General features: G+C 40.0%; 3 protein-coding genes across 3 annotated transcripts in view; all 3 read right to left on the minus strand.

Moving 5' to 3' along the window:
* The window catches only part of LOC138023167 (tetratricopeptide repeat protein 28-like), a 6,711-nt gene extending 3,657 nt beyond the window's left edge, over positions 1–3,054 (minus strand). The window contains exons 1-2 of the mRNA XM_068870190.1: positions 2,118–3,054; positions 1–1,832 (exon numbers count right to left, since the gene is read on the minus strand). The exon at positions 1–1,832 is cut by the window's left edge and continues 535 nt beyond it. Of these exons, the coding sequence (XP_068726291.1) occupies positions 1–1,832; positions 2,118–3,054 (2,769 nt within the window). The remainder of the gene's footprint in view (positions 1,833–2,117) is intronic.
* The window catches only part of LOC138024398 (uncharacterized), a 532,828-nt gene that overhangs the window by 223,966 nt on the left and 281,362 nt on the right, over positions 1–27,500 (minus strand). The gene's annotated exons all lie outside the window — the stretch shown is intronic.
* LOC138023168 (tetratricopeptide repeat protein 28-like) lies at positions 14,235–25,424 on the minus strand. Its single transcript, XM_068870191.1, has 7 exons — positions 24,968–25,424; positions 24,558–24,923; positions 22,592–24,444; positions 22,156–22,488; positions 21,139–21,961; positions 19,949–20,064; positions 14,235–14,750 (listed from the first exon to the last, which is right to left on the minus strand). The coding sequence occupies exons 1-7, from the start codon at positions 25,422–25,424 to the stop codon at positions 14,235–14,237; spliced, it is 4,464 nt and encodes a 1,487-aa protein (XP_068726292.1).

Here is a 27,500-nt window from a genome sequence, read left to right on the forward strand (position 1 = left end):
CTGCAGAAGTTCTCCAATCATCTCCACCTCTTTTAACGCGCACGGCAACTGTTCGAAAATGGGTTCACCATTTTCGTCAGTGACTTCCTTTAACCACGGATCGCCCACAAGAAGAGCTTCACTCTTACTGTAGAAGTCATCAGGTGCACTTGCGATCAGTTTTAAAGCGGTCAACGAGGGAACAGTACGGATCCTGACAGAGTCGCTCAACGCAGAATAAGGAGCCAAGCAAAATGGTCCATCAGGAACAAACATTAAGTCATCACCCTGAAGCAAGTCTTCAATGGGACTGATTAAGACATCAAACAAAGGCTGCAAAGCGTTACTATCGGAGAGGGTCAAAGACTGAAAGGTCTCGGCAAGAGCTTCCCTACCGCAAAACAAGTCGCTGCGTAGCTTGTCAAGTGTGCGATTCTCGCATCGGACAACAGTCCCCACGCCAATCTGATCCAAAGTAGTTTCCATCAGTAAATCGACACTTCCATTTTCGATTTTCTTTTGCCTAAACTTTATTCCGCTTCCCCTTCTTAGAAGCCAAAAACTGATATTGTTCCCTTCAAGTGCTATGAAAACTGTTTGTAAGGGCAAATATTTCATAACAGCGGAGATAGTTTCCGTCGTCGCAACTTCCGAGGAAGGTTCTTCATGAACTCCAAATTGTACCTTCAAAATGTCTGTCAAAGCCTGTGCTCGTCCTTGTTCAGCAGCAAACAAAGCCTCATCAACCTCTCCATTCTTTAAAAGTGCTCTCCAAAGAGCTGTGTACTCCTTTTGCTTTGTGTCACGAAAACCTATTTTCCATGCATCTTCTGACTGAAGAAGAGACCTTGTTTCATCGAAATGTTTTACGCCTAGACGATAAAAGTTAAGGGCTTTGCACAACGAGCCTGAATTTTCATAAACAAGACCAAGATTATAACGAGTATTTGCTTGATCTGCCGGGGTTTGCGTTTCCTTGAAAATAGTCAGAGCTTGTTCACAAAAGAAAAGAGCATTTTCAACCTCACCTCTAGCGCAATAAAAACCACCAAGATTACAATTGGCCTTGCCCTCCGCAGCCCTATCCCCTAATTCTTTTGCAATGCTAAGATAATTTCCGTGATAGTCTATGGCTCGCTTAAAATTTCGGAGACTGTCATAAGCGATGCCGAGAGCACCATTGGCGTTGCCCTCTGCGGCCCTATCCCCTACTTCTTTTGCAATGCTAAGATGTTGTTCGTGATATTTTATGGCTTCCTTAAAATTGCCCAGACTGTGATAAGCGATGCCGAGATTACCAATAGCGATGCCCTCCCAGGCCCTATCTCCTACTTCTTTTGCAATGCTAAGACATTGTTCTTGATACTTTATGGCTTCCTTAAAATTGCCCAGACTGTGATAAGCGATGCCAAGATTACTATAGGCAACGCCCTCCCCGGCCCTATTCCCTACTTCTTTTGCAACGCTAAGAGCTTTTTCTTGATACTCTATGGTTCGCTTAAAATTGCCCAAACTGTGATAGGCCCGGCCGAGATTACAATAGGCCGTGCCGTCCCCGGCCCTATCCCCTACTTCTTTTGCAATGCTAACAGGTTTTTCGTAATACTTTATGGCTCGCTTAAAATCGCCCAGACTGAGATAAGCGTTGCCGAGATTACCATTGGCTTTGCCCTCCCCGGCCCTATCCCCTACTTCTTTTGCAATGCTAAGATCTTTTTCGTGATATTCTATGGCTCGCTTAAAATTGCCCAGCGTGTGATAGGCGTTGCCAAGACCACTATTGGCTTTGCCCTCCCCGGCCCTATCCCCTACTTCTTTTGCAATGCTAAGCTGTTGTTCGTGATACTCTATGGCTCGCTTAAAATATCCCAGACTGTGATAAGCGTTGCCGAGATTACCATTGGCTTTGCCCTCCCCGGCCCTATCCCCTACTTCTTTTGCAATGCTAAGATGTTGTTCGTGATACTCTCTGGCTCGCTTAAAATTGCCCACACTGTAATAAGCGTTGCCGAGATTACCATTGGCCTTGCCCTCCCCGGCCCTATCCCCTACTTCATTTGCAATGCTAAGATCTTGTTCGTGATACTCTATGGCTCGCTTAAAATTGCCCAGACTGAGATAAGCGCAGCCGAGATTACCATTGGCATTGCCCTCCCCCGCCATATCCCCTACTTCTTTTGCAATGCTAAGATGTTGTTCGTGATACTCTATGGCCCGCTTAAAATTGCCAAGATTGTCATAAGCATTGCCGAGACCACTATTGGCTTTGGCCTCCCCGGCCCTACACCCTACTTCCTTTGCAATGTTAAGCTGATGTCTGTGATACTCTATGGCCCGCTTAAAATTGCCCAGACTTTGATAAGCACAGCCGAGATTACCACTCGCCCCTCCCTCCCTGGCCCTATCCCCTAATTCTTTTGCAATGCTAAGATCTTTTTCGTGATACTCTATAGCCCGTTTAAAATTGCCCAGACTGTCATAAGCACAGCCGAGATTACCATTGGCAATGCCCTCCCTGGCCCTATTCCCTATTTCTTTTGCAATGCTAAGATCTTTTTCGTGATACTCTATGGCTAGCTTAAAATTGCCTAGTCTGTCATAAGCGTTGCCGAGATTACTATTGGCATTGCCCTCCTCGACCCTATCCCCCAATTTTTTTGCAATGCTAAGACATCGTTCATGATGCTCTATGGCCCGCTGAAAATTGCATAGACTGTTATAAGCACAGCCGAGATTACCATTGGCATTGGCCTCCTGGTCCCGATCCCCTACTTCTTTTGCAATACTTAGTTGTTGCTTGAGGTACTTTCTGGCCTTTTTAAAATTACCCAGACTGTTATAAGCGATGCTGAGATTGCCACATGCCTTTCCCTCTTTAGCACTGAAACCTATTTCCTTAAAAATGCTTAATGCTTGTTTGTAATTCCTCTTGGCCTGTTCAAAATAAGCCAAGCCATAATAATAATCGCCTAAATTCAAATAAGCAATACCCTGCCCTTTTCTGTTTCCCTCTTTTCTGGCAATTCTAAGCTCTTGTATATGCTGCTCGAAAACGTTCATCTTTTTGTCTGCCATTCTTGATTACAAGAACTCTTGAGAACAAGGAAGATCGTCTTTGAAAGAGAGGGCGCTCCTTGAAAAATACGAAAGAAAGCATGAGAAGTTCAATGCACTGACCGCAACTGCTGCTGGTACGTAGCCAAACCAACACCAAAGAGACTGCATGTTATTATGAGTCTAACAAAGACAATTTTCTGCTGTTGACGTCAAACCCTTTACTTCTTTTCTTGAGCCCTTTGTCTGATTTAAACTGAATTTTTAAAGCCAGAATTGACTGCCCAAGATAGACGTATTTAAATGGGATAAATGTATCCCATATCAGGACTTAGCTCAGCCAAAGTAATACTGTTGTCTTTTTGTCATCTTATTTTCGCGATTTAATCAAACTTGCTCGCGTGATACCACTGTTTAAAGCTGGTGGTGAATCACTTTTTATGACATACAGACTGCTCTACACTGTAAGTGTCCCCTGGATTCTCAAAGTTGCTCTAGAAAGCAATTATCTATAACCGTCTTGTAAGTACCTTAAATAAATTACATCACATTTACATTACACCACATCACAGTATACATTACACGAATTTTATGTTTTCACTACATGGTGTATTACTACCTCTTTACCACTGATTGACCTGCACAAAAAATCGTCTTGCGCTTGATGGCAGTGAACATGTCATAGGTGTGTGTTTATTTATATTCTAACGCCTTTGTTACGGTGGATAGAAATAATTCTGCTTCATAAACGTGAATACTACCCTAAGGGTCCATTATGTCAGCGTAATTTGTTTGGTTTAACGCCCATAGATAATACCAACTTTATTCATTCAATACAATAAAAGGGAGAGATACCAGAGGTTATCCCTATACGAGGGTATCCGCCCAGATTTTATTGATCTAGAGTCGATTTTGATGAGGGAGGATAACCGGAGTACCCGGAGAAAAACCCTCGGAGTCAGATTGAGATCGACTGAAATTCAGCCATTATACGACCTCGAGGGTCACAGAGGTGGGAGGCGCGGTTGCTAACCATTAAGCCATCATGACTATGCACCCGCACTACAGAAGGATCCATTCTGGTTCCCTTATTTTTACTCATCCTATGTTTCATGACTTCAGTGATAATGCAATATTTAAACATCGAGACCTGATTTTTTTGCAATTGCTAATATGACGATGTTAGTTTCTTGGAGCTAGTTATTTGGTAACCTAGTTGAAGGTAAAGAAACTTCCACTAAACTTGCGGAAAACGAATTCTTTATTCTGTTTAAACCTCGAGATAAAAGACAACATCTTTCAATGCAAATCTGCAAAAATCATTAAAGAATTAGAACGGTCTTTCTTGGGGATGTGCTTGACTAACGTCTTTCTTGGAAACCCCGGTATTTCTCAATTGGCTTACAAAATCTCTGAAGCTATAGCATTTAGTTTCAGGTATAGTTGTTTTTCTAAATTTTGTTTAAGAACTCTGTAGTGCTGTTTAGTTTATCCTTACAGTCGTTATTGTATGATTGTGCATGTAGAAATCCAATCTTCGTTGTCTTGTCACTTTGCCAAAAGAAACAGTTGAAAATAATTCCTTAATCAATCACTCAGACCCAATCTTCAAAGAATTAGAGCTATCAAATTTTCGGATATTAGATTACAAGGACTGGGTAAATTTATGTATTCTTATGAACATTCTCTTCCACCATGGAAGAGTGACGAGAGACCCTGGGAATGGTTGATCGTTTGCAAGGTTTAAGGATGTTGTAAAGGGGGCGCAAACACCAAATCATTTCATACTCGATCAAACTGTGCAAATTAATGGGGCAGTTCTTTACGTATAGAAATCAAATGACTGTTATCGAAATAGTTGATCGTCTCATTGCTTCAAACGACTGAGGGTTTAGTTTCTCGAGCTTTATGGCTGTAAAGGGAACGAAAATATTTGAAGTTCTAGTCTTGCTTAGCTTTGAGTGTGACTTTAAAGCGGATGATGCATAACAGAATCAGAATTCTTCACGGTATTCTTAGGCACCCATTTTTTGCTTTGTCAAACCATCGATTTTGAATCTAACCGGATAAGATAAATGATAATCATTTATAACGCTTTCCTTTTGTCAAAACTATCTGGCCAGACCAGTCAGTTTGCAAAGAAAATGCAACAATTTAAAGGAACACTTGCATGATAATCCCTCGCATTTTTCTGGTGGAGTATATATCATTCTAGCGATGTGTTAAGTTGACGGCGTTGTAGACTTAGTCCTGGTCAGTCATGAGTTCTGTCAAAAGTGGAAAGCGTCCTTACTCCACTTCATCAGGCTAACCATAAAAGACTTAATTAACTTATTTTCCCGATGTACAAGCAAAGAATAGAAGGCAGGATAGTTATATCACACAAAAGAAGTAATAAACTATATACCTACATAGTAGGCTAGAATATTCAATTACCTTGCAATATTTTCCTTGGAACAGGGTGAGCATCAACAGGGAATCCAGCTACAAATAAATCAATGGATAAGGAATATCGGTAGATTGTTTGCGAGCGTGCTTCAGTCACAACTGAACGAAGGTGACCACGTAAAAACAATACCGTCATACTTCGTTGCTTTCACATAAAGTATAGAGAATTTCTTAAGACAACAGGAAACAAATGAAAAGTAATCAGAATTCGTTGATTACGCATAAATTACATGCTCATATTATTGAAGTGCTACCGTGACCAAAAAATCATGTCTTGTTTTTCTTTGAATTTCAAAACTATGCTATTTTAACTGGGTCTTTATTATTCCATGGTCCACCATTCCTGTAGCGTTAAAATCTTTAGGGTGCTGATTATCGGTTACTTTGAGGGCTTTTAACCACAATCACAGACAAAAGTAGTTGGGAAGGTTATGTAAATGAACTACACCAGAGTTGTATTTCCACCCGCTTCTGTCAAAGCTCAAAAGAAATAGTTTCACTTTCTCTTACATAGCCCCCATCCCCCTATTCAATGTTGGAAGTTAACTCAACAATTTCCCACTGAAACCATTCAGTTTTGCACAACTTTGAAGGAGGGGGGAAGGGAGAGAAGCAATGAAGACTTCAAAAGTGCTAACCTTCCCAACAGTTTTGTCTAGGATTGTACACAAAAACCAAGACATATGTTATCGGAGCTGGTTTGCATCGCTTAAGTAATATATTCATGAGATAAGGCCATACGGAGCAATGTGCAAAAGTTTCGTGGAGGTCAAGCATTGACGTCGTGACTCTGCAATTTCAATTTTACGTGGTTATTCCATTATCAAGTCTTTCAGTAAAACATTATCTTGTAGGAAAAGTGTTAACTTTCTTAAATTGACACAAATCTGAGTAGAGCTGAGTAGAACTTATTCTTAATCATCATTTCCTTCATAACTCCCTCCATTTTGAATCTCAGAGCCGGATAAGAAAGCTAAAACCTTTATTATTAAAAAATCAAGATGCATCATTTCTCACTTGCTTTCTTAGTGTAAAAGGAAAAAAATAGAGGGCAGTATAGGTCGATCAAAATACAAACAAATAATTTATTACACTCTTGCAGCAAGCTAATATTCCTATTACCTTGCAACGTCCCTCTTTACAACCAGTTGAGCAGCAAAAATTAATCCCATTACAAATAAGTGAAAGAGGGATAGATTTTTTGCGTGCGTGCGTCAGTCACAACTGAATGACCGCGATCACTTATATTTAATGCAGTTTAATTCAGAACATTAACTATATTCAGAAAATATACATAACAGAAATACTGAAAGGGTTGTTAGCTTTAATCCAAAGTACAGAGAAAGCAACAGGAAAAAGGTAAAAAGTAATCAACGAATGAAATGAAACGTATATTGAACCGCAGATATGAAATCAAGTGAAACTATGATCCTCGCATTTATGAACGCAATTTTAGCTTTTGCGTAGAGTCAGTCATTAGAGAAGCCTGAAAATTCAAGTCTTCAACGAGGTAACGGGTTCAAACCCCGTTGAAGTCTTGAATTTTCAGGCTCCTCTTCCAACTCTACGCCATTGCTAAAATTGCGTTCATAACTGCCGGCGAGGATCATAGATTCACTCAAAAAGTAATCAGAACTGGTTTATTAAGCATAAAATGACTTTGTTATCGGACAATGTTGACAGACATCGACCAACTTAATTACCACTGTTGTTCCAAATGGATGCGGACTGATGTGAGGCCAAAAAACGACCTTGTGGAATTACGATTGATGGTTACGACATTCTCGAGCAACTCCAAAGTTATTAGGAGAGGTATTTCAATGAGAAACGAAACATAAAGAACATCAAGTCATTTTATACTCGATGAATCTGTGCAAATTATGAGGCAGTTCTTTACGGAACGATGACTGTTTATATCCAAATAGTTGGTTGTTTCATTGCTCCCAACAGCTGACGGTTTAGTCTCGCGAGGTTAAGGTTGCAAAAGGAACCCAAATATATGAAGCTCTTTCTCAGCTTTGAGTATGGCTTTAAAGTCGATTAGACATAACAGAATCAGTTTTTTGTCTGTATTCCGCTACATGAGTGTTGAAGTTGGCGAGAAGAGCAAGGGGACACTTCGTGACGCTTATTGAAATGGTTGTGCATGTAATCACGTGCATACCTGAACATATCTGACTGGTTTTTATGTAATGCTTGTATACGCGGCTAAATTAATATGATGAGCTCTCCGATTAAGTACAGATGAATGGTGATGCGCACCTCATCAAAATAATAGACTGGCAGCAGTCGCTTATCAGACAGTCGAGCCGCTCGTTTTAGTCATGGAAGAGAGTGAAAAGTAAAGAGAGCGACTCGACTGACTGTTAGAGAACGGACTGCTAGGACTATAAAATAATGTCTCTACAAGAATATGTGCTAAATTGGTCGCTCCCCTCATTGACACACTATTTCAAAACACAACAAGTCTTAAGGAATTTAAACTGGTGAGAAACAGACCAAGTGCTGACAAGGAGAACGTTAAATCTTAGACTACCCAATCATATGACTCTTTGTTGGTGGTCGGATTGACATGAACCTTTCAATTCACAATTCCAAGTTTAATTAACGCCCCTCACCACTAAGCTTCCTTGCCTCACTCTAAGGTTATTTAATTTTTCTCTACTGGGAAGGGAAAAAGGAAAAAAAAAAAGAAAAAATGTGATGATTGGTAATCACTACTCCCTGCCAAAGAAACACCAGGAAACACACGCTTCTCCAAAACAAATCTGCATATAACATTTTAAAAAAACAGAAGATTGTATGTATTGTTAAGCGCATGTCACTGAATGCCAAATATATAGCTTTAAGGATAAAAAATGCATCTTGGTTATCGTGAAAAAAGTTGGCTTGACGTTTTTCAGTTTATGATAACTAGAAAAAGGTCATTTTGGCTCAGAACAACCTTTTGTTGTGATTTATCGGAAAAGGAGGTAATTACAGTCATTACAGTGTACTATGGACAAGTTCAAAATTCGTGATTAACCGTTATTTTTCCTGATACACCCCAAAATACCATAATATGACCCCTTTAACAGAGTTAGTACGGGGAGGTTTGTCGGCAAAAATCTGTCAACTTAATCATAGTTAATGGAGAGGGAAGTGGTAGAAAACGTTTAAGCGGCAGTCGATTGTTTGGCGTTCGAGTTTGAGACAGGAAGTCACGTGCAATTGGCTTTTACTATGCCCTTTCTGTATTGTAGTGGTGTATGGCATTTTTGCGGAGTTAAAAGTTCGGATAAACCAGAGTCACTTAACGAGCAAGCTTAACGCATTATTTTAGATGACAACCACAACACATATGAGACTTTGCTAAAGAAGTTAAATATGACAAGTTTAGAAACAAGACGGATACAGCATACAAATTGCTCCATGGTGCCGCACCTGCATATACAACATTCACTGCAAGACTTCAGGAATAATTTGAAACCTTACACGTTTCTCTCATGATTAACACCCAATTTTCAGGCTGTTGTTCTTATTCAAACTGTACATACCTCATTTTAACTATTTAATATTGGAATCGCTGTATTTTATTTAGTTCTTATTCGCTCGGAGATATGAGCATTATTTTGTATCCTACTCTAAATCTGAGTTTTAAATAAAGTTCACTGAGGGTCCCCAAAAGGGTTCTTCAATCCCACAATCCCGACCAAATTTTTCCCTTCATCCCGAAATCCTGAACGTTTTTATCGGCCAATCCCGAAACCCGGTCATAACGTCACAGCATGATGCCCAAACCTCGTCGTCAATTAGAACAACAGTTTATTTAGAATACAACTTGTTATTATTTTTCCACCAACCTCCATGATCCAATTTACCTTAATTGTAGCATTCGCATGCAATCACAGTTTTGAAACCGAAATGATCAGTGATTGTCCATGGTTAGTAGTAATTGAATCTGTTCATAGTTTCCACTTGTTAAACTCGGTTGTAAGTTTAGCAGTGTACCGGGATGACAGACCTACACGACTCCCTAGCGCGTTTTAGCCTTTCAGTTTTGTAATTTGCCTGTAACGAGTATATATTTGATTGACCGCCCTCTTTTTGTAAGCGCGGAGCACCATGATTAAGAAAATATGGTAACCCATCGATGCGGGAAAGTTTGATTTTAGCTATGACGTCATTAGCGACCGTCCGTACGTACGTCCACCCCTCCATGCATGCCAATCCGACCAGTATCACGTAAAAATGGCCACCTTAGTGAAGGGCTTTATGTGGTTCGTATGTACAAGCATAATTGATTTTTATGGACTGTTCGAAATGATTTCCTCACGGAAAAACGTCTGCTAAAGCATTGCAAAAAACATATCGGGGAAACCATTTCAAGCAATTTTAGAACAGCAGCTGGAACATCGAGGAATGGACCTCTTTAGCTTGTACGTTTTGTTTTCCCATTTCAGACCACGTGATGTTCCCAAGAGAATTTTCCTTTTGTTTTTTCATAAGTTATGCATACATATGCACGTGTTTAAGACCACATTTGAAAGAAACTGTTCCCTAGAGTAACATCACCTGGTCTGAAATGGGAAAACAAAACGTACAAGCTAAAGAGGTCCATCGAGGTTAGGTGATGAAGATATATATTTGCGTATTAGCCATGCATGATCTTTAAATGCCACGAGCTACTTCTTGGCCGTCTTATTCTAAGCCACATTGCTACAAATAACTAAGTCCAGAAAAGTTAATTAGTTTCATAGGTCACTGAGGACCCATGTTTTCAACCGAACGCAAATGAGATAAATAACCCGGCAGCTCCGCTTTTAAGCTTAGCTAAATCTATACATTTCGGGCATTTTAGATTTCTTAGAGCAATGGTTGTCGCTCTATTAAATGCCAGTCTTTGATAAGGATTTGTTTTAAGTTCGTCGTTTCTGGGTGGCATGTGGTTTTTGAAGGAGTGCCAGTTTCCTGTTTTTAAATTGCGCTTCTGATAGGGTGCTTTGAACAAGATTTTTGGAATAACCTCTTTCACGTACGCGGGATTTAAAATTTTGGATGAGCTCTTCCAATATATGTTTTACAAGAGTTTGTTCTGAGAAGTCTCAGAGCTTCGCCTTTGAGGAAGCCTTTTTTGACTCCTGGTGGGTGGCACAAGGAGAAGTGCCCATGTTGAAATGTTTCAGTAGGTTTGAAGTGCGTGCGCACATCAAGGACTGAAATGCTCTTGAACCTTTCGCCTTTGTAAATGCCAGTCTGTATCCAGAAATGTCGTTTATTTGCTTGTTCAATGAGCTGCATTATCTCCTCTCTGTTTGTACTTCCTTTGTCTTTTCTTCTTTCATTTGTACTTCTTTCTTATTTCCGCTATTTCCCTTCTCATAAAAATGAGCCACACAACTAATAATATCATTTACGTCGCAAACAGCGATGTTAGTGCTGTCCGACATTTGGCCTATGCGCTAAAGCATAAACGAGACACTTTTTGTGAAAAACAAACGTGACGTGGTTACAAGGTCATGGGGCCTTTGTGTAACTGGATCTTATTACGGCCAAAGTTCAAGATAAAGAGCACGCCATAGGGATCACAAAAGGCACGTGTCAGCGTGGTGGAGATTGCTTAGCTTAAATTTCCAACCTTTTGCGTCGTTGACGAAAGCGAAAGTTGAGTTTATTTTAAATTTCTCACCGTCAGAAATCCCGGATCTTGGAGCTTCAAAGTGACCATTTCCCGGATCCTGCTTCGTAATAACGTTAAATCCCGCGTCCCCTCCATAAATCCAATCCCGAATCCCGGGCTTTAAATAGGCCAAATTCCGGATCCCGAAAACCCTCCTCACTGCTACTGCTGCTGCTACTGCTGCTGCTGCTGCTGCTACTGCTACTACTGCTACTACTGCTACTACTACTACTACTACTACTACTACTACTACTACTACTACTACTACTACTACTACTACTACGACTACTACTACTACTACGACTACTTTAATGTCTGCGTGATTTCTAGTCTCATTTGATTCAATAGCTTTGTGATTAGTGTCTGTCATTCGTCAATCATCAAGTAAGATCTCCGATATAATGGTTCTCATATTATAAGATCACAGAGTGTACAGAGTGTATAAGAGACAGCTCGGATTAAAAGAAATTACCGCGCTGTACATTGTATAAGCTTAAATATATTTGGTTCGCCCTTCCTTTTACCTTTCCAAACACCACCACCACCACCCCTTCCTTTTACCTTTCCAAACACCACCACCACCACTACTACTACTACTACTACTACGACGACTACTACTACGACTACTACGACGACGACGACGACGACGACGACGACGACGACGACGACTACGACGACTACTACGACTACTACGACTACTACGACTACTACGACTACTACGACTACTACTACTACTACTACTACTACTACTACTACTACTACTACTACTACTACTACTACTACTACTACTACTACTACTACTACTACTACTACTACTACTACTACTACTACTACTACTACTACTACTACTACGACGACGACGACGACGACGACGACGACGACGACGACGACTACTACTACTACTACGACTACTACGACTACTACGACTACTACGACTACTACGACTACTACGACTACTACTACTACTACGACTACTACTACTACTACTACTACTACTACTACGACTACTACTACTACTACTACTACTACTACTACTACTACTACTACTACTACGACTACTACTACTACTACTACTACTACTACTACTACTACTACTACTACTACTACTACTACTACTACTACTACTACTACGACTACTACTACTACTACTACTACTACTACTACTACTACTACTACTACTACTACTACTAGGCTTAAATATATTATATTGGTTCGCCCTTCCTTTTACTACAACTGCTACTACTACAACTACTACTATGGCCAAGGTTAACATTGGTAAAGGTTTGGGCTGTGTTGGCAGTTTTCTTAGTCTGTACTTTTGACTAACCAGCAAGCAACCAATTAATGAAGGAAACCTACTCCTAGGAACATGCCTCCTTTTAATTTGCAAAACATTATCTATCAAGAATTGTTGTTGTCTAAACTACATTAAAATAACTTAATCTGCAACACACTTCCAGACTAAATCCAGAAACATGTGTGGCATATGTGGCGTATTTTACTTTTGGACAAAATCCCTTCCCCAAAGCCCAAAAATGGGTGAAATCACATCAAATGTCCCCACTATGCATGGGCAAATAATGTTCCTTTAAGGTATCGTCATTCTTGTCTATTCCATCATTGATAAAAAGGTGTCACGTTTTGTTATTTCCTTCAATGTTCTGTGTAGTCTGAGGAACGCATGACCATCCTAATATTTCAAGTTTCGGAAATCCAATTAGTAACTATTATTTCTTTGTCATGGTAAACCATCGTTGGCTATTAACGGAACGAATTTAGATATTAACAGTTTTATAATCTTGGCCCCAGGGTGGGGATGTTTGATATTTTTGTTAGGGGAATGGGACCGAAACACGTGTGCCTATTTGTGCGAAAGTCTGGAAAGCAGCTGTTTCAGCTGTTTTGAATTGATAGAATACGTCAAATTCCCGAGGGAGACGGAAGGAGGAGGAGATGGCAAACCCATGTCCAGGGGTCCCCTCGCGGGCTTTGATAAGTGCACTAACTGCTTGGCAACAGGCGAAAGGAAAAGTACAATCTTCGACATTTCAAATGGAAAATGAAAACCACCCCTCCCCCCAATTATTATTTCAATGATGAAAAAATAACGGGCTTCAACTTGTCTCTCAGTCTATTCTACTGAAGGCTGAAACCGAGGAAAACCGTGTCAAACCATGCAAAATTAACCATAAACCGTCTAAAAATTGTCACAAACCGTCATTTTAACGTGCAAGTGTCTCTAAAATACAAATTCTTAACTCCTCGTCAGGCTGTGACGAGCATGACCTGGTCAGTCGTCAAGTTACTTTCACCGCAATGAAGGTGTTGATAAGTGACCTTGTAATGAGTGATTTCCACTGCTTTGTCACGTTTAAGACCTGAACACAATCTTGGACATCTCAAATGGAAAATAAAGATCACGACTTCCCCCAACTTCATTCATGAAAAGATGGCGGGCTTCAACTTTCGCGCGGATTCATCATTAGGGAGCCTCTAGCAACGACGACGGGAACGGCGACGAGAATGTCATCTCAAAATATAAATTCGCGTTATTGTAATCGCTTCGCCACTTTTCTAAACTTTTTAACATGACAATGGTGTGTCAGTCCCTCAAGAATGAAACCGATATGAGTCATGCTTAATTTAGGGGAGAAAATGAAAATTTATCTCCAGGTGCTAACGTCCTCAATAAAGGCCTGGCCAAATAGTCCAGTCATTTTGTGGCTGGACCTGCCACTAATTGCAACAGAACCTTTCTCTTCGCCAATCATTTAGGGTGATTTCTAGGTTAAAATACTAAAATTTCCAAAGGATGCAAGTACGGGAACACGTCAAAATTTAAATGGCTAATAACTAAAGCTTTGCTGTGACATGGAAACGAGGCTAAGAACCGGAAGCTGCTTTTATTCTACTTGTTTATCGCCAGACCTGCACCCGATTCTTCTAAATTTGATTAATAGTACTCCAGGTAGTTCTGTGAACTTTCATCTTGTAGATATCCTCACTAAATCATGTGTAAGTTCAAATAATCTTAGTAACATTTCTTCCTCAACGACTTACAGAATTTCATTTTTTTTCCTCAGAGAGGTCGGTACTAAAGAAAGGCTATGACCACAGTGCTTCTAAACGTTGCAACGTTTAGCTTTCCATTGATTTCGGTTGTAATGATTTGGTCACCATACTGTTCCTGTAACCTCGCCTTCATGTGGGTGCGGCCGCATGCGGTACTGGCTGAGTCACCGAGATACTCTTCCATTTTTTCAACTAAATCAGCTACAGTTATTTGCTCGTCGTCATTTTCCTGGAGAAATCTCGCCACTTTGAGAAAAGCGTCAATTTTTTCTTCGTCTTGTGGGTGTCCAATTTTTCTTGTCTTAACATCAGGCTGTTCTGAGGCAAATTGCATCGGAATTTGCTTCTCGGTCCTGAAGTTCACGCTGAACGCTAGATGATAAATAGCATCTGCCGCTGGCAAATCATGAACATGTAATATTCTGGCTCGTACCACTTCCGCCCACTCGTCCTTCCTTTCAAAACAGGTCTGCAACACAGTATGTTTGGTTTCGAGGGTTGTCACCCTGAACACATCCCCTTGCCTTCTCTTCTGATCCTGCAAATCAACGTTTGTTCCCGCAGAAGAAACAGTCAGTTTTAAAGTTAAAGGACTGTTCAGTCTTGCGGTCCAAAGAAAGGCGGCTACTTATTAAACTTTCCCTCTCCTTTTTCTTAGCTCTTTTTTTTTTCCATTTTATTACAATTACAAAAAGGAACATTAATATACGCACATTAAAGCTAGAATTAAATACATTTTAGAACTAAAAAAATAGAGAAAGAAATGAATAAAATAAATCAATTAATTAATATAAGTTTTACTACCATGTTAATAATTACATTCCACTATTACAATCTTATATTCTAAAGTTATTACACACGCACAAAGATAACGTTACAAATAGTAACAATTGATGTAATAAAAGTAATAATAATACATATCTATTGTATAGGTTTAATTATCCATGTTTTATTAAAATATTCTTTTTTTGTGATTTTACTTTCTATTTCATACTTAATTTTAATTTTGGCTTTAAACCCCTCGATTTTAGGAAGGGTTTGACTTCTTCTGCAGTCCCACAAGAACACTTTTCCAATAATTATGAAGTAATTTAATAGATCAAGTAAAGGGCATTTTTCCGAAAATATCCCAAATAAAACATCTTTTAGGGAGAGGTGGATTGGATGTTTTGATAGTAGATGCCAGTATGATGCAAAGTCTGTCCAGAATTGTCTAGTGTAGGAACAGTTGTAAAAAAAGTGATTTGAAGTTTCCGACTCAGTTTTACAAAACGTACACAAATGCTTCTATAACCAATTTGACATAATTTGCTATTTGTATAAAAAATAGTTATAACTTTATATTGGAAAGTGTTGTGCCGACGGCTATCCCATGTGCAAATTGACGATCCGAGAGTACTTGAATACCTAACTCTAATATCGTTTCTTATAACACCCTGAAACCGTTTAAAACTATCTGATAACTGTACTTGAAAACTCCTAATTGAATTCGAAACTACTATAGATGCTGGTACTGAATGCTGAACAATGCTGAATAATACTGAACACTCTTTGGCAGATACGCCCCTATTTGAATTGGCGTCACGCGGTAACATGACATCACAATGACATCACAACTTCTAACACAACAAAAGCTTTTACATAAGATTCAAGTGTAACAGAATGTGGTAATAAGAAGATTTGATTGATTTGAGCAATTGTAAAATCAAAATCCTTCTGCAATTGGACGGTGATATTGGGATGTTGAGCCTTTCTGGAAACAAGTAGAGAATAGTAATCTTTTGATCTTTTCTGTCTAATATCGAAAGTGTTTGTAATGTAACTTGGGTGGCAGTATTCGCGGCGGCATGTTTGGTGTCCTGGAACAGTTTGTATGAGGTCATTGCGCTCTCTGTTCCCTCACTTCCCTTCTCACGAAGGGTTACGACATCGTTTACAGTATCAAGCGATTTTTGGCAAATCGCGTAAGTTATTTCTTCATCCATTTTAAAATTCTTGAATGTCTAAAAATAATTAGAATGGAAATCACATTGTGCCAAGCATACTTAATAGACATTGCCGTCCTTTTCTTGGTTTAATCAAGTAGTGTTTTAAAAAAAAATCAAAAAATTCAAATTCATGAAATAAAAAAAAAACAACTAAACAGACTTGTTTTGCCAGACTTTGCTAGAAGTCATACAAGTTTTTTCTTTTCAACTTTTCTATATTTCCTTTTAATTTTTCCCGCGGACTTTAAAAGGTTTGACAGTCGTTCGCGGGAAAAAAAGAGTTACAGCCACCGAATTGTAAGCAAAGAACTAAAACATGACTGTGCTTTTTGATCAGAGCTGTCAACCTATGGCTGTTGTAGTTACAGATTGCCTTAATATCTAAATCTTCTAATTGATAAATGTTTTACAAATACTTCTTCTCTACGGAAAAGCTATGTATGAAGACTTGACCTCGGAGTCTCGCACACTGCTATACGTTTTAATATCTTCTCTCCTGTCTTTCCGTCGTGTAAACATCAGATATCTGGAATTAAGTATTCCCCAAGTGTGCAATGCCTTTTTAATTTTTAGGGAATAGGAATTACGCGTCTGTCTCTTCACAATCCGTGAGGGTCAGTCAGTCAGTCAATTTATTTAACGTCGGTATTTCCTTCAGTTACGAAACTGGTATCAATGGAAGCCGACGGTGCGCCTTTTACCCGCCTCCCGTTTCACGGATATTTAAATATTTAATGAGGGAGCATCGTTTGTGATGTTCTCAATCGCTGTGCAAGTTTTATTCATGTGAGTACACTCTTTCTGGTGCCACCTGGTTAACAGTAATGATTGTTCTAAAACTGTATTTAAGTATTCCGATTTTCTTTTATTAGAACTAAAGAATATTGTAGGTATTCTTGAGTGTGTCTTACCTGAGCTGAATATTGAAGAATCGCGTCTTCTAGCCATTTTGCTCGACAGAAATTAAAAACATGCAGGGCAAGCACAAAGACTCCTTAGTGAAATGTACATGCGTAACAGCGATGGCGCCAGCTCCTGTAAGACCGACTTCTTTGAAACTCGCAAAGGTTAATTTTCCCACAGAAACTGTTATTTTATTTCAATTAAAATACCTAATTTTCAAATAAACAAAATTAATTCGTCAAGTTTTAAGCTGAAAAATAAAACAAAAATTATAAAGCACAAGCAACCAAAACAGACCACGAAAAAAAGCTAAATAAACAGGTTTACTGTATATTTAAACGCGGCCAGCTAAGGAAGGTTTTCTTCACAAAAATAATATATTTCCTCACTTAAAGTATTAAGAAACCATTAAACCTGAACGTGTACGCTCGAAATTTCATTGCATTTAACTACGTTAAAGATCTTTGAACGCGCTTTATAAAAAAAAGGTTAGGCCAGCCTCGTTCCCATGCACTCAGTCACAAAACGGGTCTCAGAGCTTCATAATAAAACTGTGAAAAACCTTCTGTTGCAATTAGTAGCAGGTTGACCGATTTTTTTTCCATAAAATGACTGGACTAAAACGCTCGCAACATTTTAACGCAACATCTTGCAACATTGTAGGGCACAACATGTTGCGTACGTTCGGCCACCCTGTTACGATATGTTTCGAACGTTTTGCCAGGCCTTAAGACCTCAAATTTTGTTATTTCACGTCGTTGTTTTGCCGACTGCGACAAAGAAATGGACAACAATGACGTGCAGAGCGTGCAAAGAAAATGTTTTTGCCCACCAAATATGCAAATTTGTGACGTTCTCGTTGCCGTCGCCGTTTCTAAAGCTCCCTATTAGGGACTTTACGATCTACGACGGCGACGTCGACGAAAACGTCACTTCAAAACGTAACTTTGCACTGTCGTAAGTTTCTCGCGGTTAGGCAATCTCGTTCGCGTCGTACAAAGTGGGCGGATTATCCTAAAAATACATTCGTACAAGCGGTTTCAGAGTAAAAATAGAGAATGAAAGATTGTCATTTGTGTGCTCGCGTTGTCGTCGAAACCTCAAATTTGGTGATTTCACGTCGATGTTGTGCAGAGGAGGTTGACCAGCAATAGAGTTACTTTCATAGAGTTATGACATTAGAGTTAGAGTTAAGTTTCCAAAATCCTGAATTCAAGATTTTGGAAGGCCTAAATCCTGAATTCAGAAATACAGAAAGTATCCTAAACATGCATAAAAGCTAATCTTAGGCCTAAGGTTAGCTTTTATGAATGTTGGATGAGGATTTTGGAGAATTAACTATAACTCTACGACATAACTCTATGAAAATAACTCAAAGAATAGCTGTCCCCTGTGCAGATTTCCGCACGAAATTCTGCTAAATTCGTGCCGCACGTGCAGCACGATTATTTTTCCTCTTTTAACCAATGATATTGTTGTTTCGTGGCCTTCTCGTTGACGACTGCGTCGTAGATCGTAAAGTTCCTATTGATTTTGGAGGAACGGCGTACTAATTTTTCATTTTACTTTGTCTAAGAGTGTAGGCAGGTGTATTATGGGATATAATTCGAACTCGTCAGTGCCTAGCTCCCCTCAGTGACGCAAACACACGGTCATTGGTTCAAGTCTTGCTTAAACTTTCGGTCAAATGCAAAGCACCCATAGTCCATTTCCAAAGAGAAATAACTAACAGTGGTAGAGCACCTGTTGACTGCTTGTTTGAAACGTCAATAAAATACTTTCCTATGCAGTTATGATAGCAAATTTGTGCTCAAGTTACCATTTGCGACGATCGTATGGACGGGCAGTAAAATGGACAACGTAATTCTTCTCTCCGAAACTCTCTGTAAGTAAAGCACTGGTCAGTCCGAATTTTTTCTTTGTAAACCACAATGGAGATTTCACAATATTTATTTACGAAGTAACTAGACTATGTCGATATCATCTTGTATTTGCCTGTGATAGTTCATCACACCGCCCGTTTGGAGTAAGGGGTTGCCTACTTAGTAATCTATGCATTATCTTTTAACTAGTTTGCATCACGATTTCTAAGACTAAAGAATGAAATATTTATAGGCCTTAACCTTTCCATGCATATTAATTAAGAGATCAAGCAACACTCTTATTTCCTAGTTTGTAACCATCTGGGCCCAGTTGTTCAAAAGCCCATTAACGTTAATACCAGATTAAAAATTAACCAAGGAGTTTATTTCACTACACCCAAAAGCTGTACAACGCTGATATTCGTCAAAACTTTACATCTAAGGAAGTCAATCTTGAAAAACAAAAGAAGCAAAAGAAACTGTCACCAAAAAGTTGAAAACATGAAACAAACGTTTACGCTAATACTGGATTAAGCTAATCGTCTTTCGAACTACCGGGCCCTGGAAGTTTCACTAAGAAATTGCCCAACGAGATCACTCAAATCCAGAAGTTTGCCCAAGACAATTTGTATAAAAAACTTTCAATGAAGACTACTCACGACATCAGCTAACTTTCATTTCCTCGTTTTTAGATGCCAGAAATTTTGCCTAAGAAATCGCCCATTTTAAAAATGGTTTGCTTTGACCCTCTGTGGTAATATCTTAGAAAATCCACGTTTCTGAGAAACTTCCTATCTGTTTGATGCTGGAATCTTTTTGTATCAATTTCTTGAGTCTTAAAACCTGCTATGTATATTGACTTCTAGAGACTTGCTCAAGAGGTCTGCCATTTTTCTTTTAGTGTGCGTTGGCCCCCTGAAAGTGCAACTGGGAGAACTGCGAAGACCTGAAATATGTGAGGAATGTTATTTCTGTCCAATTACCCGTTCAACCGCAGAGTGTTTATTTACTATTGCTAGCGCGGCAAGCAGTGTCGGCTTTAGCTTTTCCAGGAAAAAGGATTTAATATGAGCTAAATATGGTCGTTTAAGCTCAGAGACTACCCATGAAGAAACAGAACAGTGTATGTATTACTCCTTTCGATGATCACTGGCGCTCTGAAACAATTGTTGCTTTCAACATGTGGCGCCGTCGCGAATACCTGTATTATCTACTACTAACAAAATTTATTAAGTCTGGGGTTTGAGCGTGTGAAGTCCTCAAACATGATTGGCTTAAAACAATAAGCATTCCTGACACATTTTAGGTCTTCACGGTTTTCCCGGTCACAGTGCAAAAATCTCATAGAATTTACATTTTACACACTTGAAAACCTTGCCATTTTTTTGTCTATGGACTTTTTCTGCACCTTTTTTCACAGAAAGACCCTAAAGTTCTTAAACTTAAAGCGCCTACTAATTAGAAGACCAGAACTTTAAATTATTGCTTTAAAAAAAACCTGATAGCGGAGCTTAAGATGAATAAATGTCACCAGTAAACTAAGTCTACAAACATACTTTTAAACAACATTTACGTATCTTCTGCCTTCCTTGACCGCGTATGGCGTTTTCAGTAAATCATGTAATTGAAGTAAGGAAAATGACATATTGACGCATCAGTGCAAGAAGTAGTTTTCTCAAGTTTTGGAAGCCGTTTCTGTAAAAGGCAAGAAAGAAAAGACAAAAACATAGCGGGTTAAATGGTGATTAGCATTTTCATTCAGAGTGATAAATAAACAAAGACAATTATTTTCATCAATTAAACCGTTTGTACAAACATGTGTTTAGTTAACGTTAATAGCATCAATTCCTATTCAACAAAATATCACTGTGAAATGCAGACTATAAGCATAAGCCCTCAATATCTAACTTCACTTTACACAGGTAACCGGCAATTAGTGATTTCGTTTCAGTGCATTGCATGGCTCAAACAGTTATGCGCAGGAAGGAAAGAACCTGACCTGGTGAATGCAATCAATATTTACTTCAGTGGCTAGCCAAAGCAGTTCGTAAAAGAACTACATTGGCGACCGATTTTAAAACCAACTTACCTTTTCTCTTGACACCTTGCTGACTAGAAACCTGTACAATGTAATTCTTTTCAGTAATTAAAATTATAATCGAAAAACACTTACCATTCTTTCGGAGCTTCTGGTGCCCAAATTCAAACGTGACATCATCGCCAATAAGTACAAATGGTGCCCAGTATTTGATGGCGGAATACTTCTCCATCTCCCGAAGGGATTTCGTAGCAAAATGAAGAGCTAAACTTGCACTTTTTCTATCTGCCAAGTTTTGATAGAAACTTTTCATGAACAGCAAGGTTGCCTCATCATCGATTGCCCAGAGTGACACCAGAACAGACCGAGCACCAGCACACAGGAAAGCTCTGGCTATTCCCACCACACCCTCAGAATTCACATCTCCACGGCCACTGTGACAAGAACTCAGAGCAACCAGTCTTGCCCGAAGACCAACTCCATGAACATCACTCATTGTTAACATGAAATCTTCCTTTTCGGGATTCTGGGATGTACGTTCAGGATTTGGGGCCAAAGCAATTTCTCCAAATTTCGAATCTCCATGTGCTGCAATATGAATTAAAGCAACTGACTTCATTCTTTTCAGCACCTCAGCTTTCGTTGCATTTCTTCCAGTGAGAGGAGTGGTCTGCAGAAGGTCTCCAATCATCTCCACCTCTTTTATTGCGCATGGCAACTGTTCGGCAAAGGGTTCACCATTTTCGTCAGTGACGTCCTTTAACCACGGATCGCCCACAAGCAGAGCTTCACTCTTACTGTAGAAGTGGTCAGGAGCACTTGTGATCAGTTTTAAAGCCGTCAACGAGGGAACAGTACGGATCCTGACAGAGTCATTCCATGCAGAATAGGGAGCCAAACAAAATGGTCCATCAGGAACAAAGATCAAGTCATCACCTTGGATCAAGTCTGCAAGGGACTGATCAAGACATCATACAGGGGCTGCAAAGAGTTAATATCGGAGAGACTCAGAGACTGAATGGTCTCTGCAGCAGCTTCCCTAATGCAAGAGAAGTCGCTGCGTAGTTTGTCAAGTGTGCGATTCTCGCATTGGACAGCAGCGCCCACATTTATTTGTTTTAAAGTAGTTTGCAACAGCGAATAGGCACTTACATTTCTTATTTCCTTTCGCCTAAAAATTATCCCACCATCACTTCCCAGTAGCCAGAAACTGATCGCGTTTCTATCAAGTGCTGTGAAAACTGTTTGTGAAGGTAGATATTCTAATAAAGCAGAGATAGTTTCCTTCTTTGTATTAACCGTAGAGGGCGGGTTTTCATCCAAACCAAATTTCACCATCAAAATGTCTGTCAAAGCCTGTGCTCGTCCTTGCTCAGCAGTATACAAAGCTTCATCCACCTCTCCATTCCTTAAAGAAGATCTCCACAGAGCTGTGTACGCCCCTTGCTTTGTGTCACGAAAGCTTATTTTCCAATCATCCTCTGACTGAAGAAGACGCCTTGTTTCATCGAAATGTTTTATGCTTAAACGATAAAAATGACAATTCATCAACTCGACCAATGTTATAACAAGCGTTTCCCTGCCCTACTGGGTCTTCCGTTTCCTTGGAAATAGTAAGAAATTGTTCGGTAAAGAGAAGAGCCTTTTGAACCTCACCCCTACTGTAATAAGCACTGCCGAGATTAAAATAGGCTACTCCCTCCCCGGCCCTATCCCCTACTTCTTTCACAATACTAAGAGCGTGTTCGTGGTTCTCTATGGCTTGCTTGAAATTGCTCAGATGATGATAAGCGTTCCCGAGATTACTAAAGGCTTTGCCTTCCCCGGCTCTATCCCCTACTTCTTTTGCAATACTAAGATGTTGTTCGTGGTACTCTATGGCTTGCTTGATTTTGCCCAGACTGTAATAACCGTTGCCGAGATTGCAATAGGCTCTTCCCTCCCCGGCCCTATCCCCTACTACTTTTGCAATACTAAGATGTTGTTCGTGGTACTCTATGGCTTGCTTGAAATTGCCCAGATTGCAAAAGGCGTTGCCGAGATTACTGTAGGCTCCTCCCTTCCCGGTCCTATTCCCGACTTCTTTTGAAATACTAAGAGCTTGTTTGTAGTGCTCTATGGCTTTCTTATAATTCCCCAGACTGAGATAAGCGTTGCCGAGATTGCAATAGGCTGCTCCCTCCCCGATCCTATCCCCTACTTCTTTTTCAATTCTAAGATCTTGCTCGTGGTACTCTTTGGATTGCTTGAAATTGCCCAAGCTGCAATAAGCAATGCCGAGATTACCATTAGCTTTGCCCTCCCCGGCCCTATTCCCTACTTCTTTTGAAATATTAAGATATTGCTCGTGGTACTCTATGGATTGCTTGAAACTGCCCAAGCTGTGATAAGCAAGGCCGAGATTGCCACAGGCAATTCCCTCCCCGGCCCTATTCCCTAATTCTTTCACAATACTTAGATGTTGTTTGTGGTGCTCTATGGCTTTCTTGAAATTGCTGAGATGGTGATAAGCGTTCCCGAGATTGCTAAAGGCTTTGCCTTCCCCGGCTCTACCCCCTACTTCTTTTGCAATACTAAGATGTTGTTCGTGGTATTCTATGGCTTGCTTGAAATTGCCCAGACTGCAATAAGCGATGCCGAGATTGCAATAGGCTCTACCCTCCCCGGCCCTGTCCCCTACTTCTTTTGCAATACTAAGCCCTTGTTTGTGGTACTCTATGGCTTGCTTGAAATTGCCCAGATTGCAAAAGGCGTTGCCGAGATTGCTGTAGGCTCCCCCCTTCCCGATCCTATTCCCGACTTCTTTTGAAATACTAAGAGCTTGTTTGTAGTGCTCTATGGCTTTCTTATAATTCCCCAGACTGAGATAAGCGTTGCCGAGATTGCAATAGGCTGCTCCCTCCCCGATCCTATCCCCTACTTCTTTTTCAATTCTAAGATCTTGCTCGTGGTACTCTTTGGATTGCTTGAAATTGCCCAAGCTGCAATAAGCAATGCCGAGATTACCATTAGCTTTGCCCTCCCCGGCCCTATTCCCTACTTCTTTTGAAATATTAAGATATTGCTCGTGGTACTCTATGGATTGCTTGAAACTGCCCAAGCTGTGATAAGCAAGGCCGAGATTGCCATAGGCAATTCCCTCCCCGGCCCTATTCCCTAATTCTTTCACAATACTAAGATGTTGTTTGTGGTACTCTATGGCTTGGTTGAAATTGCCCAAACGGTGGTAAGCGTTGCCGAGATTACAAAAGGCCCCTCCCTCCCCAGCCCTATCCCCTACTTCTTTCAAAATACTAAGACCTTGTTTGTGGTACTCTATGGCTTGCTTGAAATTTCCTAGACTGTGATAAGCGCTGCCGAGATTGCAGTAGGCTCTTTTCTCCCCATCCTTATCCCCTACTTCTTTCGCAATACTAAGATGTTGTTCGTAGTACTCTATGGCTTACTTGAAATTGCTGAGACAGTAATAAGCGCCGCCTAGACTACCATTGGCTTCGCCCTCCCTGGTCCTATCCCGTACTTCTTTTGCAATACTAAGATCTTGTTCGTGGTACTGTATGGCTTGCTTAAAATTGCCCAGACTGTGATAAGCTTTGCCGAGATTGCAATAGGCTTTGCCCTCCCGGCCCTATCCCCTACTGCTTTCGCAATACTAAGATGTTGTTTGTGGTACTCGATGGCTTCCTTGAAACTGCCAAGACTGAAAGAAGCGTTGCCGAGATTGTAATAGGCTTTTCTCTCCCCGGCCCTATCCCCTACTTCTTTTGCAAGCCTAAGATGTTGTTCGTAGTACTCTATGGATTGCTTGAAATTGCCCAAGCTGTGATAAGCAAGGCCGAGATTACAATAGGCTCTTCCCTCCCCTGCCCTATCCCCTACTTCTTTTGCAATACTAAAATCTTGTTCGAGGTACTCTATGCCTTGTTGAAATTGCCCAGACCACAATAAGCATTTCCGAGATTACCATTGGCTTTGCCCTCCCCGGCTCTATCTCCTACTTCTTTTGCAATACTAAGATGTTGTTTGTGGTACTCTATGGCTTCCTTGAAATTTCCTAGACTGTGATAAGCGTTGCCGAGATTACCACTGGCTTTGCCCTCCCCGACCCTATCCCTTACTTCTTTTGCAATTCTAAGATGTTGTTTGTGGTACTTTCTGGCCTTTTTAAAATTGCCCAGACTGTGATAAGCGATGCCGAGATTGCTACAGGCTTTTTCCTCTCCATCTGTTAAACCTGTTTCTTTAAAAATGCTTAATGCCTCTGTGTAATTCCTCTTGGCCTGTTCAAAATAAGCCAAGCCATAATAGTAATCGCCCAGGTTGGAATATGCAATACCCTCCCCCTTTCCGTCTCCCTCTTTTTTAGCAAAGCTAAGCTCTTGTATATGCTGCTTGAAAACGTTCATCTTTTTGTCTGCCATTCTTGATTACAAGAACTCTTGAGAACAAGGAAGGTCGTCTTTGAAAGAGGGGATGCACCTTGAAAAACACGAAAGAAAGTATGAATTTCATAAACGTGAATACTAAGGGGTCTAGTACGTCGGCGTATTTTGAATTGTTTAACGGCCATTATCCGCACCCCGCGCTCCAGAAGTATCCATTCCCTTATTTTTCTTATCCTATGACTTCAGTGATGCATTCAAACTACCAGACTTCATTTTATTTGCAGTTGCTGATGTGACGATGCTAGTCTCTTAGGTCTAGTTATTTGGTAACTAGTTGAAGGCAAGGAAACTCTCACTAAAACTTGTGGGAAACTAATTCTTTATTACTGGGTTGGCTATGGCAAACCCAGTCGAGGTCTGCGTTTAGTTTGTTGTTTTATTTATTTTATTTTTTATTTATTTATTATTTTTTTTCCGTGTCGGTAAAAGTCTTGCCTGTCACTCCCCTGGTAAGTTGTGTCTTTGTGCATAGAGCCTTCTGCGCGTATTTTCTTAGGATCGAGAGGGTAGTGGAACTGCGTAGATTTCTCTGGTGGACACAGTAGAATCATTAACTTAGCCTGCAATGGCGTCGAAAGTCATGTAACGCGAATGGCGTTTTAGTGGATCCTTAAACAAAATATACCCTTATGGAGCTCAGTAATGGAAAGTCAGTTGGATAAACTAGGCAGGAATCTCAAAAGCGACGAGTACTGGACTTCGACAACAATCTATCGCTCGTCGAGACGAAATCAAAGTGAGCTGTATTTACCTGAAGTACATGGTAATTTGACACGATTGAGTTTCTTGTCTTCACGCACGCAATGAAATAGGAAGAGGTTTTCGCCTCCAAGAGCAAATATGTTGTTTGTTTCAATAAATTTTTCGTTGGAAAAGGATTCTGTGGTATTTTCTGCCTTTGTGAATTATAATATCATGTTGTGTATTGAATTTTCGAGCTTAAGGTTGAAATGTGATATGGGAGAAGTTTTTTAGTATTGCTCTGTAAGCAGGAAGGGTTCAAAGGCCTGTTGGAAGCGTGCTTAAGTTTCAACAAAATGAGCCCCAAAATCAGTGAAAACTTGTGACGCAGATGAGTAATAAAGTATCTGCTATTTCCTAAATGATGGAATTACCTGGTGATAAATAACGTCGTACGCGTCTTGGAGAGTAAATTTTGACTTTGCATAAACAAGAGTTGGGCGATTGTGATCTTTGTTTTGACTTCGCTCATTTCATTGTCAAACTTTATAACACTTGACAGAAAAAGAAACTTACAAAAACCCGGTATCTTGCCATCATTTGACACAGATGCTTCACTGTTTGGCGAGTAAACATGCCGCGGTAACTTCATCACGGCGCCTGCTGAAGTCCGGCCATGGCACTGTCGATTTTGCAATTTACTTGAACGTAGCAAAAATCTCCCAAAATGTTTGTCGCTGAACGTAACTTTTTATATTCTATATTCACGGTTCAAAATTAATGTTGTTTTCATGTCGTAAATATTTTATTCTCGATCGACCGTCCCGGAAACTTCCTTCTGCTCTTTCTAAAAACTGTGTATCAATAGTTATTTGCTTTTTCATCAATATTTGTTTTGCATAAAGCAAGCTAACAAAATCTGTACCTTGCTGAGTTCGCATTTGTTAGCGTTTATAGTATTTTCGGTCAGATGCTTCTGTTCTTTTGAGGGATTTATTGTTTTGGTCTCCCATCCTAACACTAACCCTGCTGAACAGGGTTTGACTTCACTGAAATTTAGTATTATAAATCTGTCAGATGCTCAGAGGGCACACTTGTGGTGAAAAGAAGTTGTGAGGGAACTTGAAAATTATCAACATGTCAGCCCAGAAGCCAATGTTTCTCGCTTCTCTTTTATTTGTTATTCTTCAGAGACTGGAATGCTGTATTTCAATACCACACAATTCAGTGCCTTCTGATTTTCTGTAGCATGTACCACGGGCAGTGTATGCTTAACGGAAGCATCTCGTTATATTTAAGCCTCGTGAGAAAAGACATCACCTTTCAATGCAACTCTGCAAAAGTGATTAAAGAATTGAACAGATCGTGGAA

The sequence above is a fragment of the Montipora capricornis genome, chromosome 11, assembly GCF_036669925.1.
Source record: "Montipora capricornis isolate CH-2021 chromosome 11, ASM3666992v2, whole genome shotgun sequence".
NCBI lineage: Eukaryota > Metazoa > Cnidaria > Anthozoa > Scleractinia > Acroporidae > Montipora > Montipora capricornis.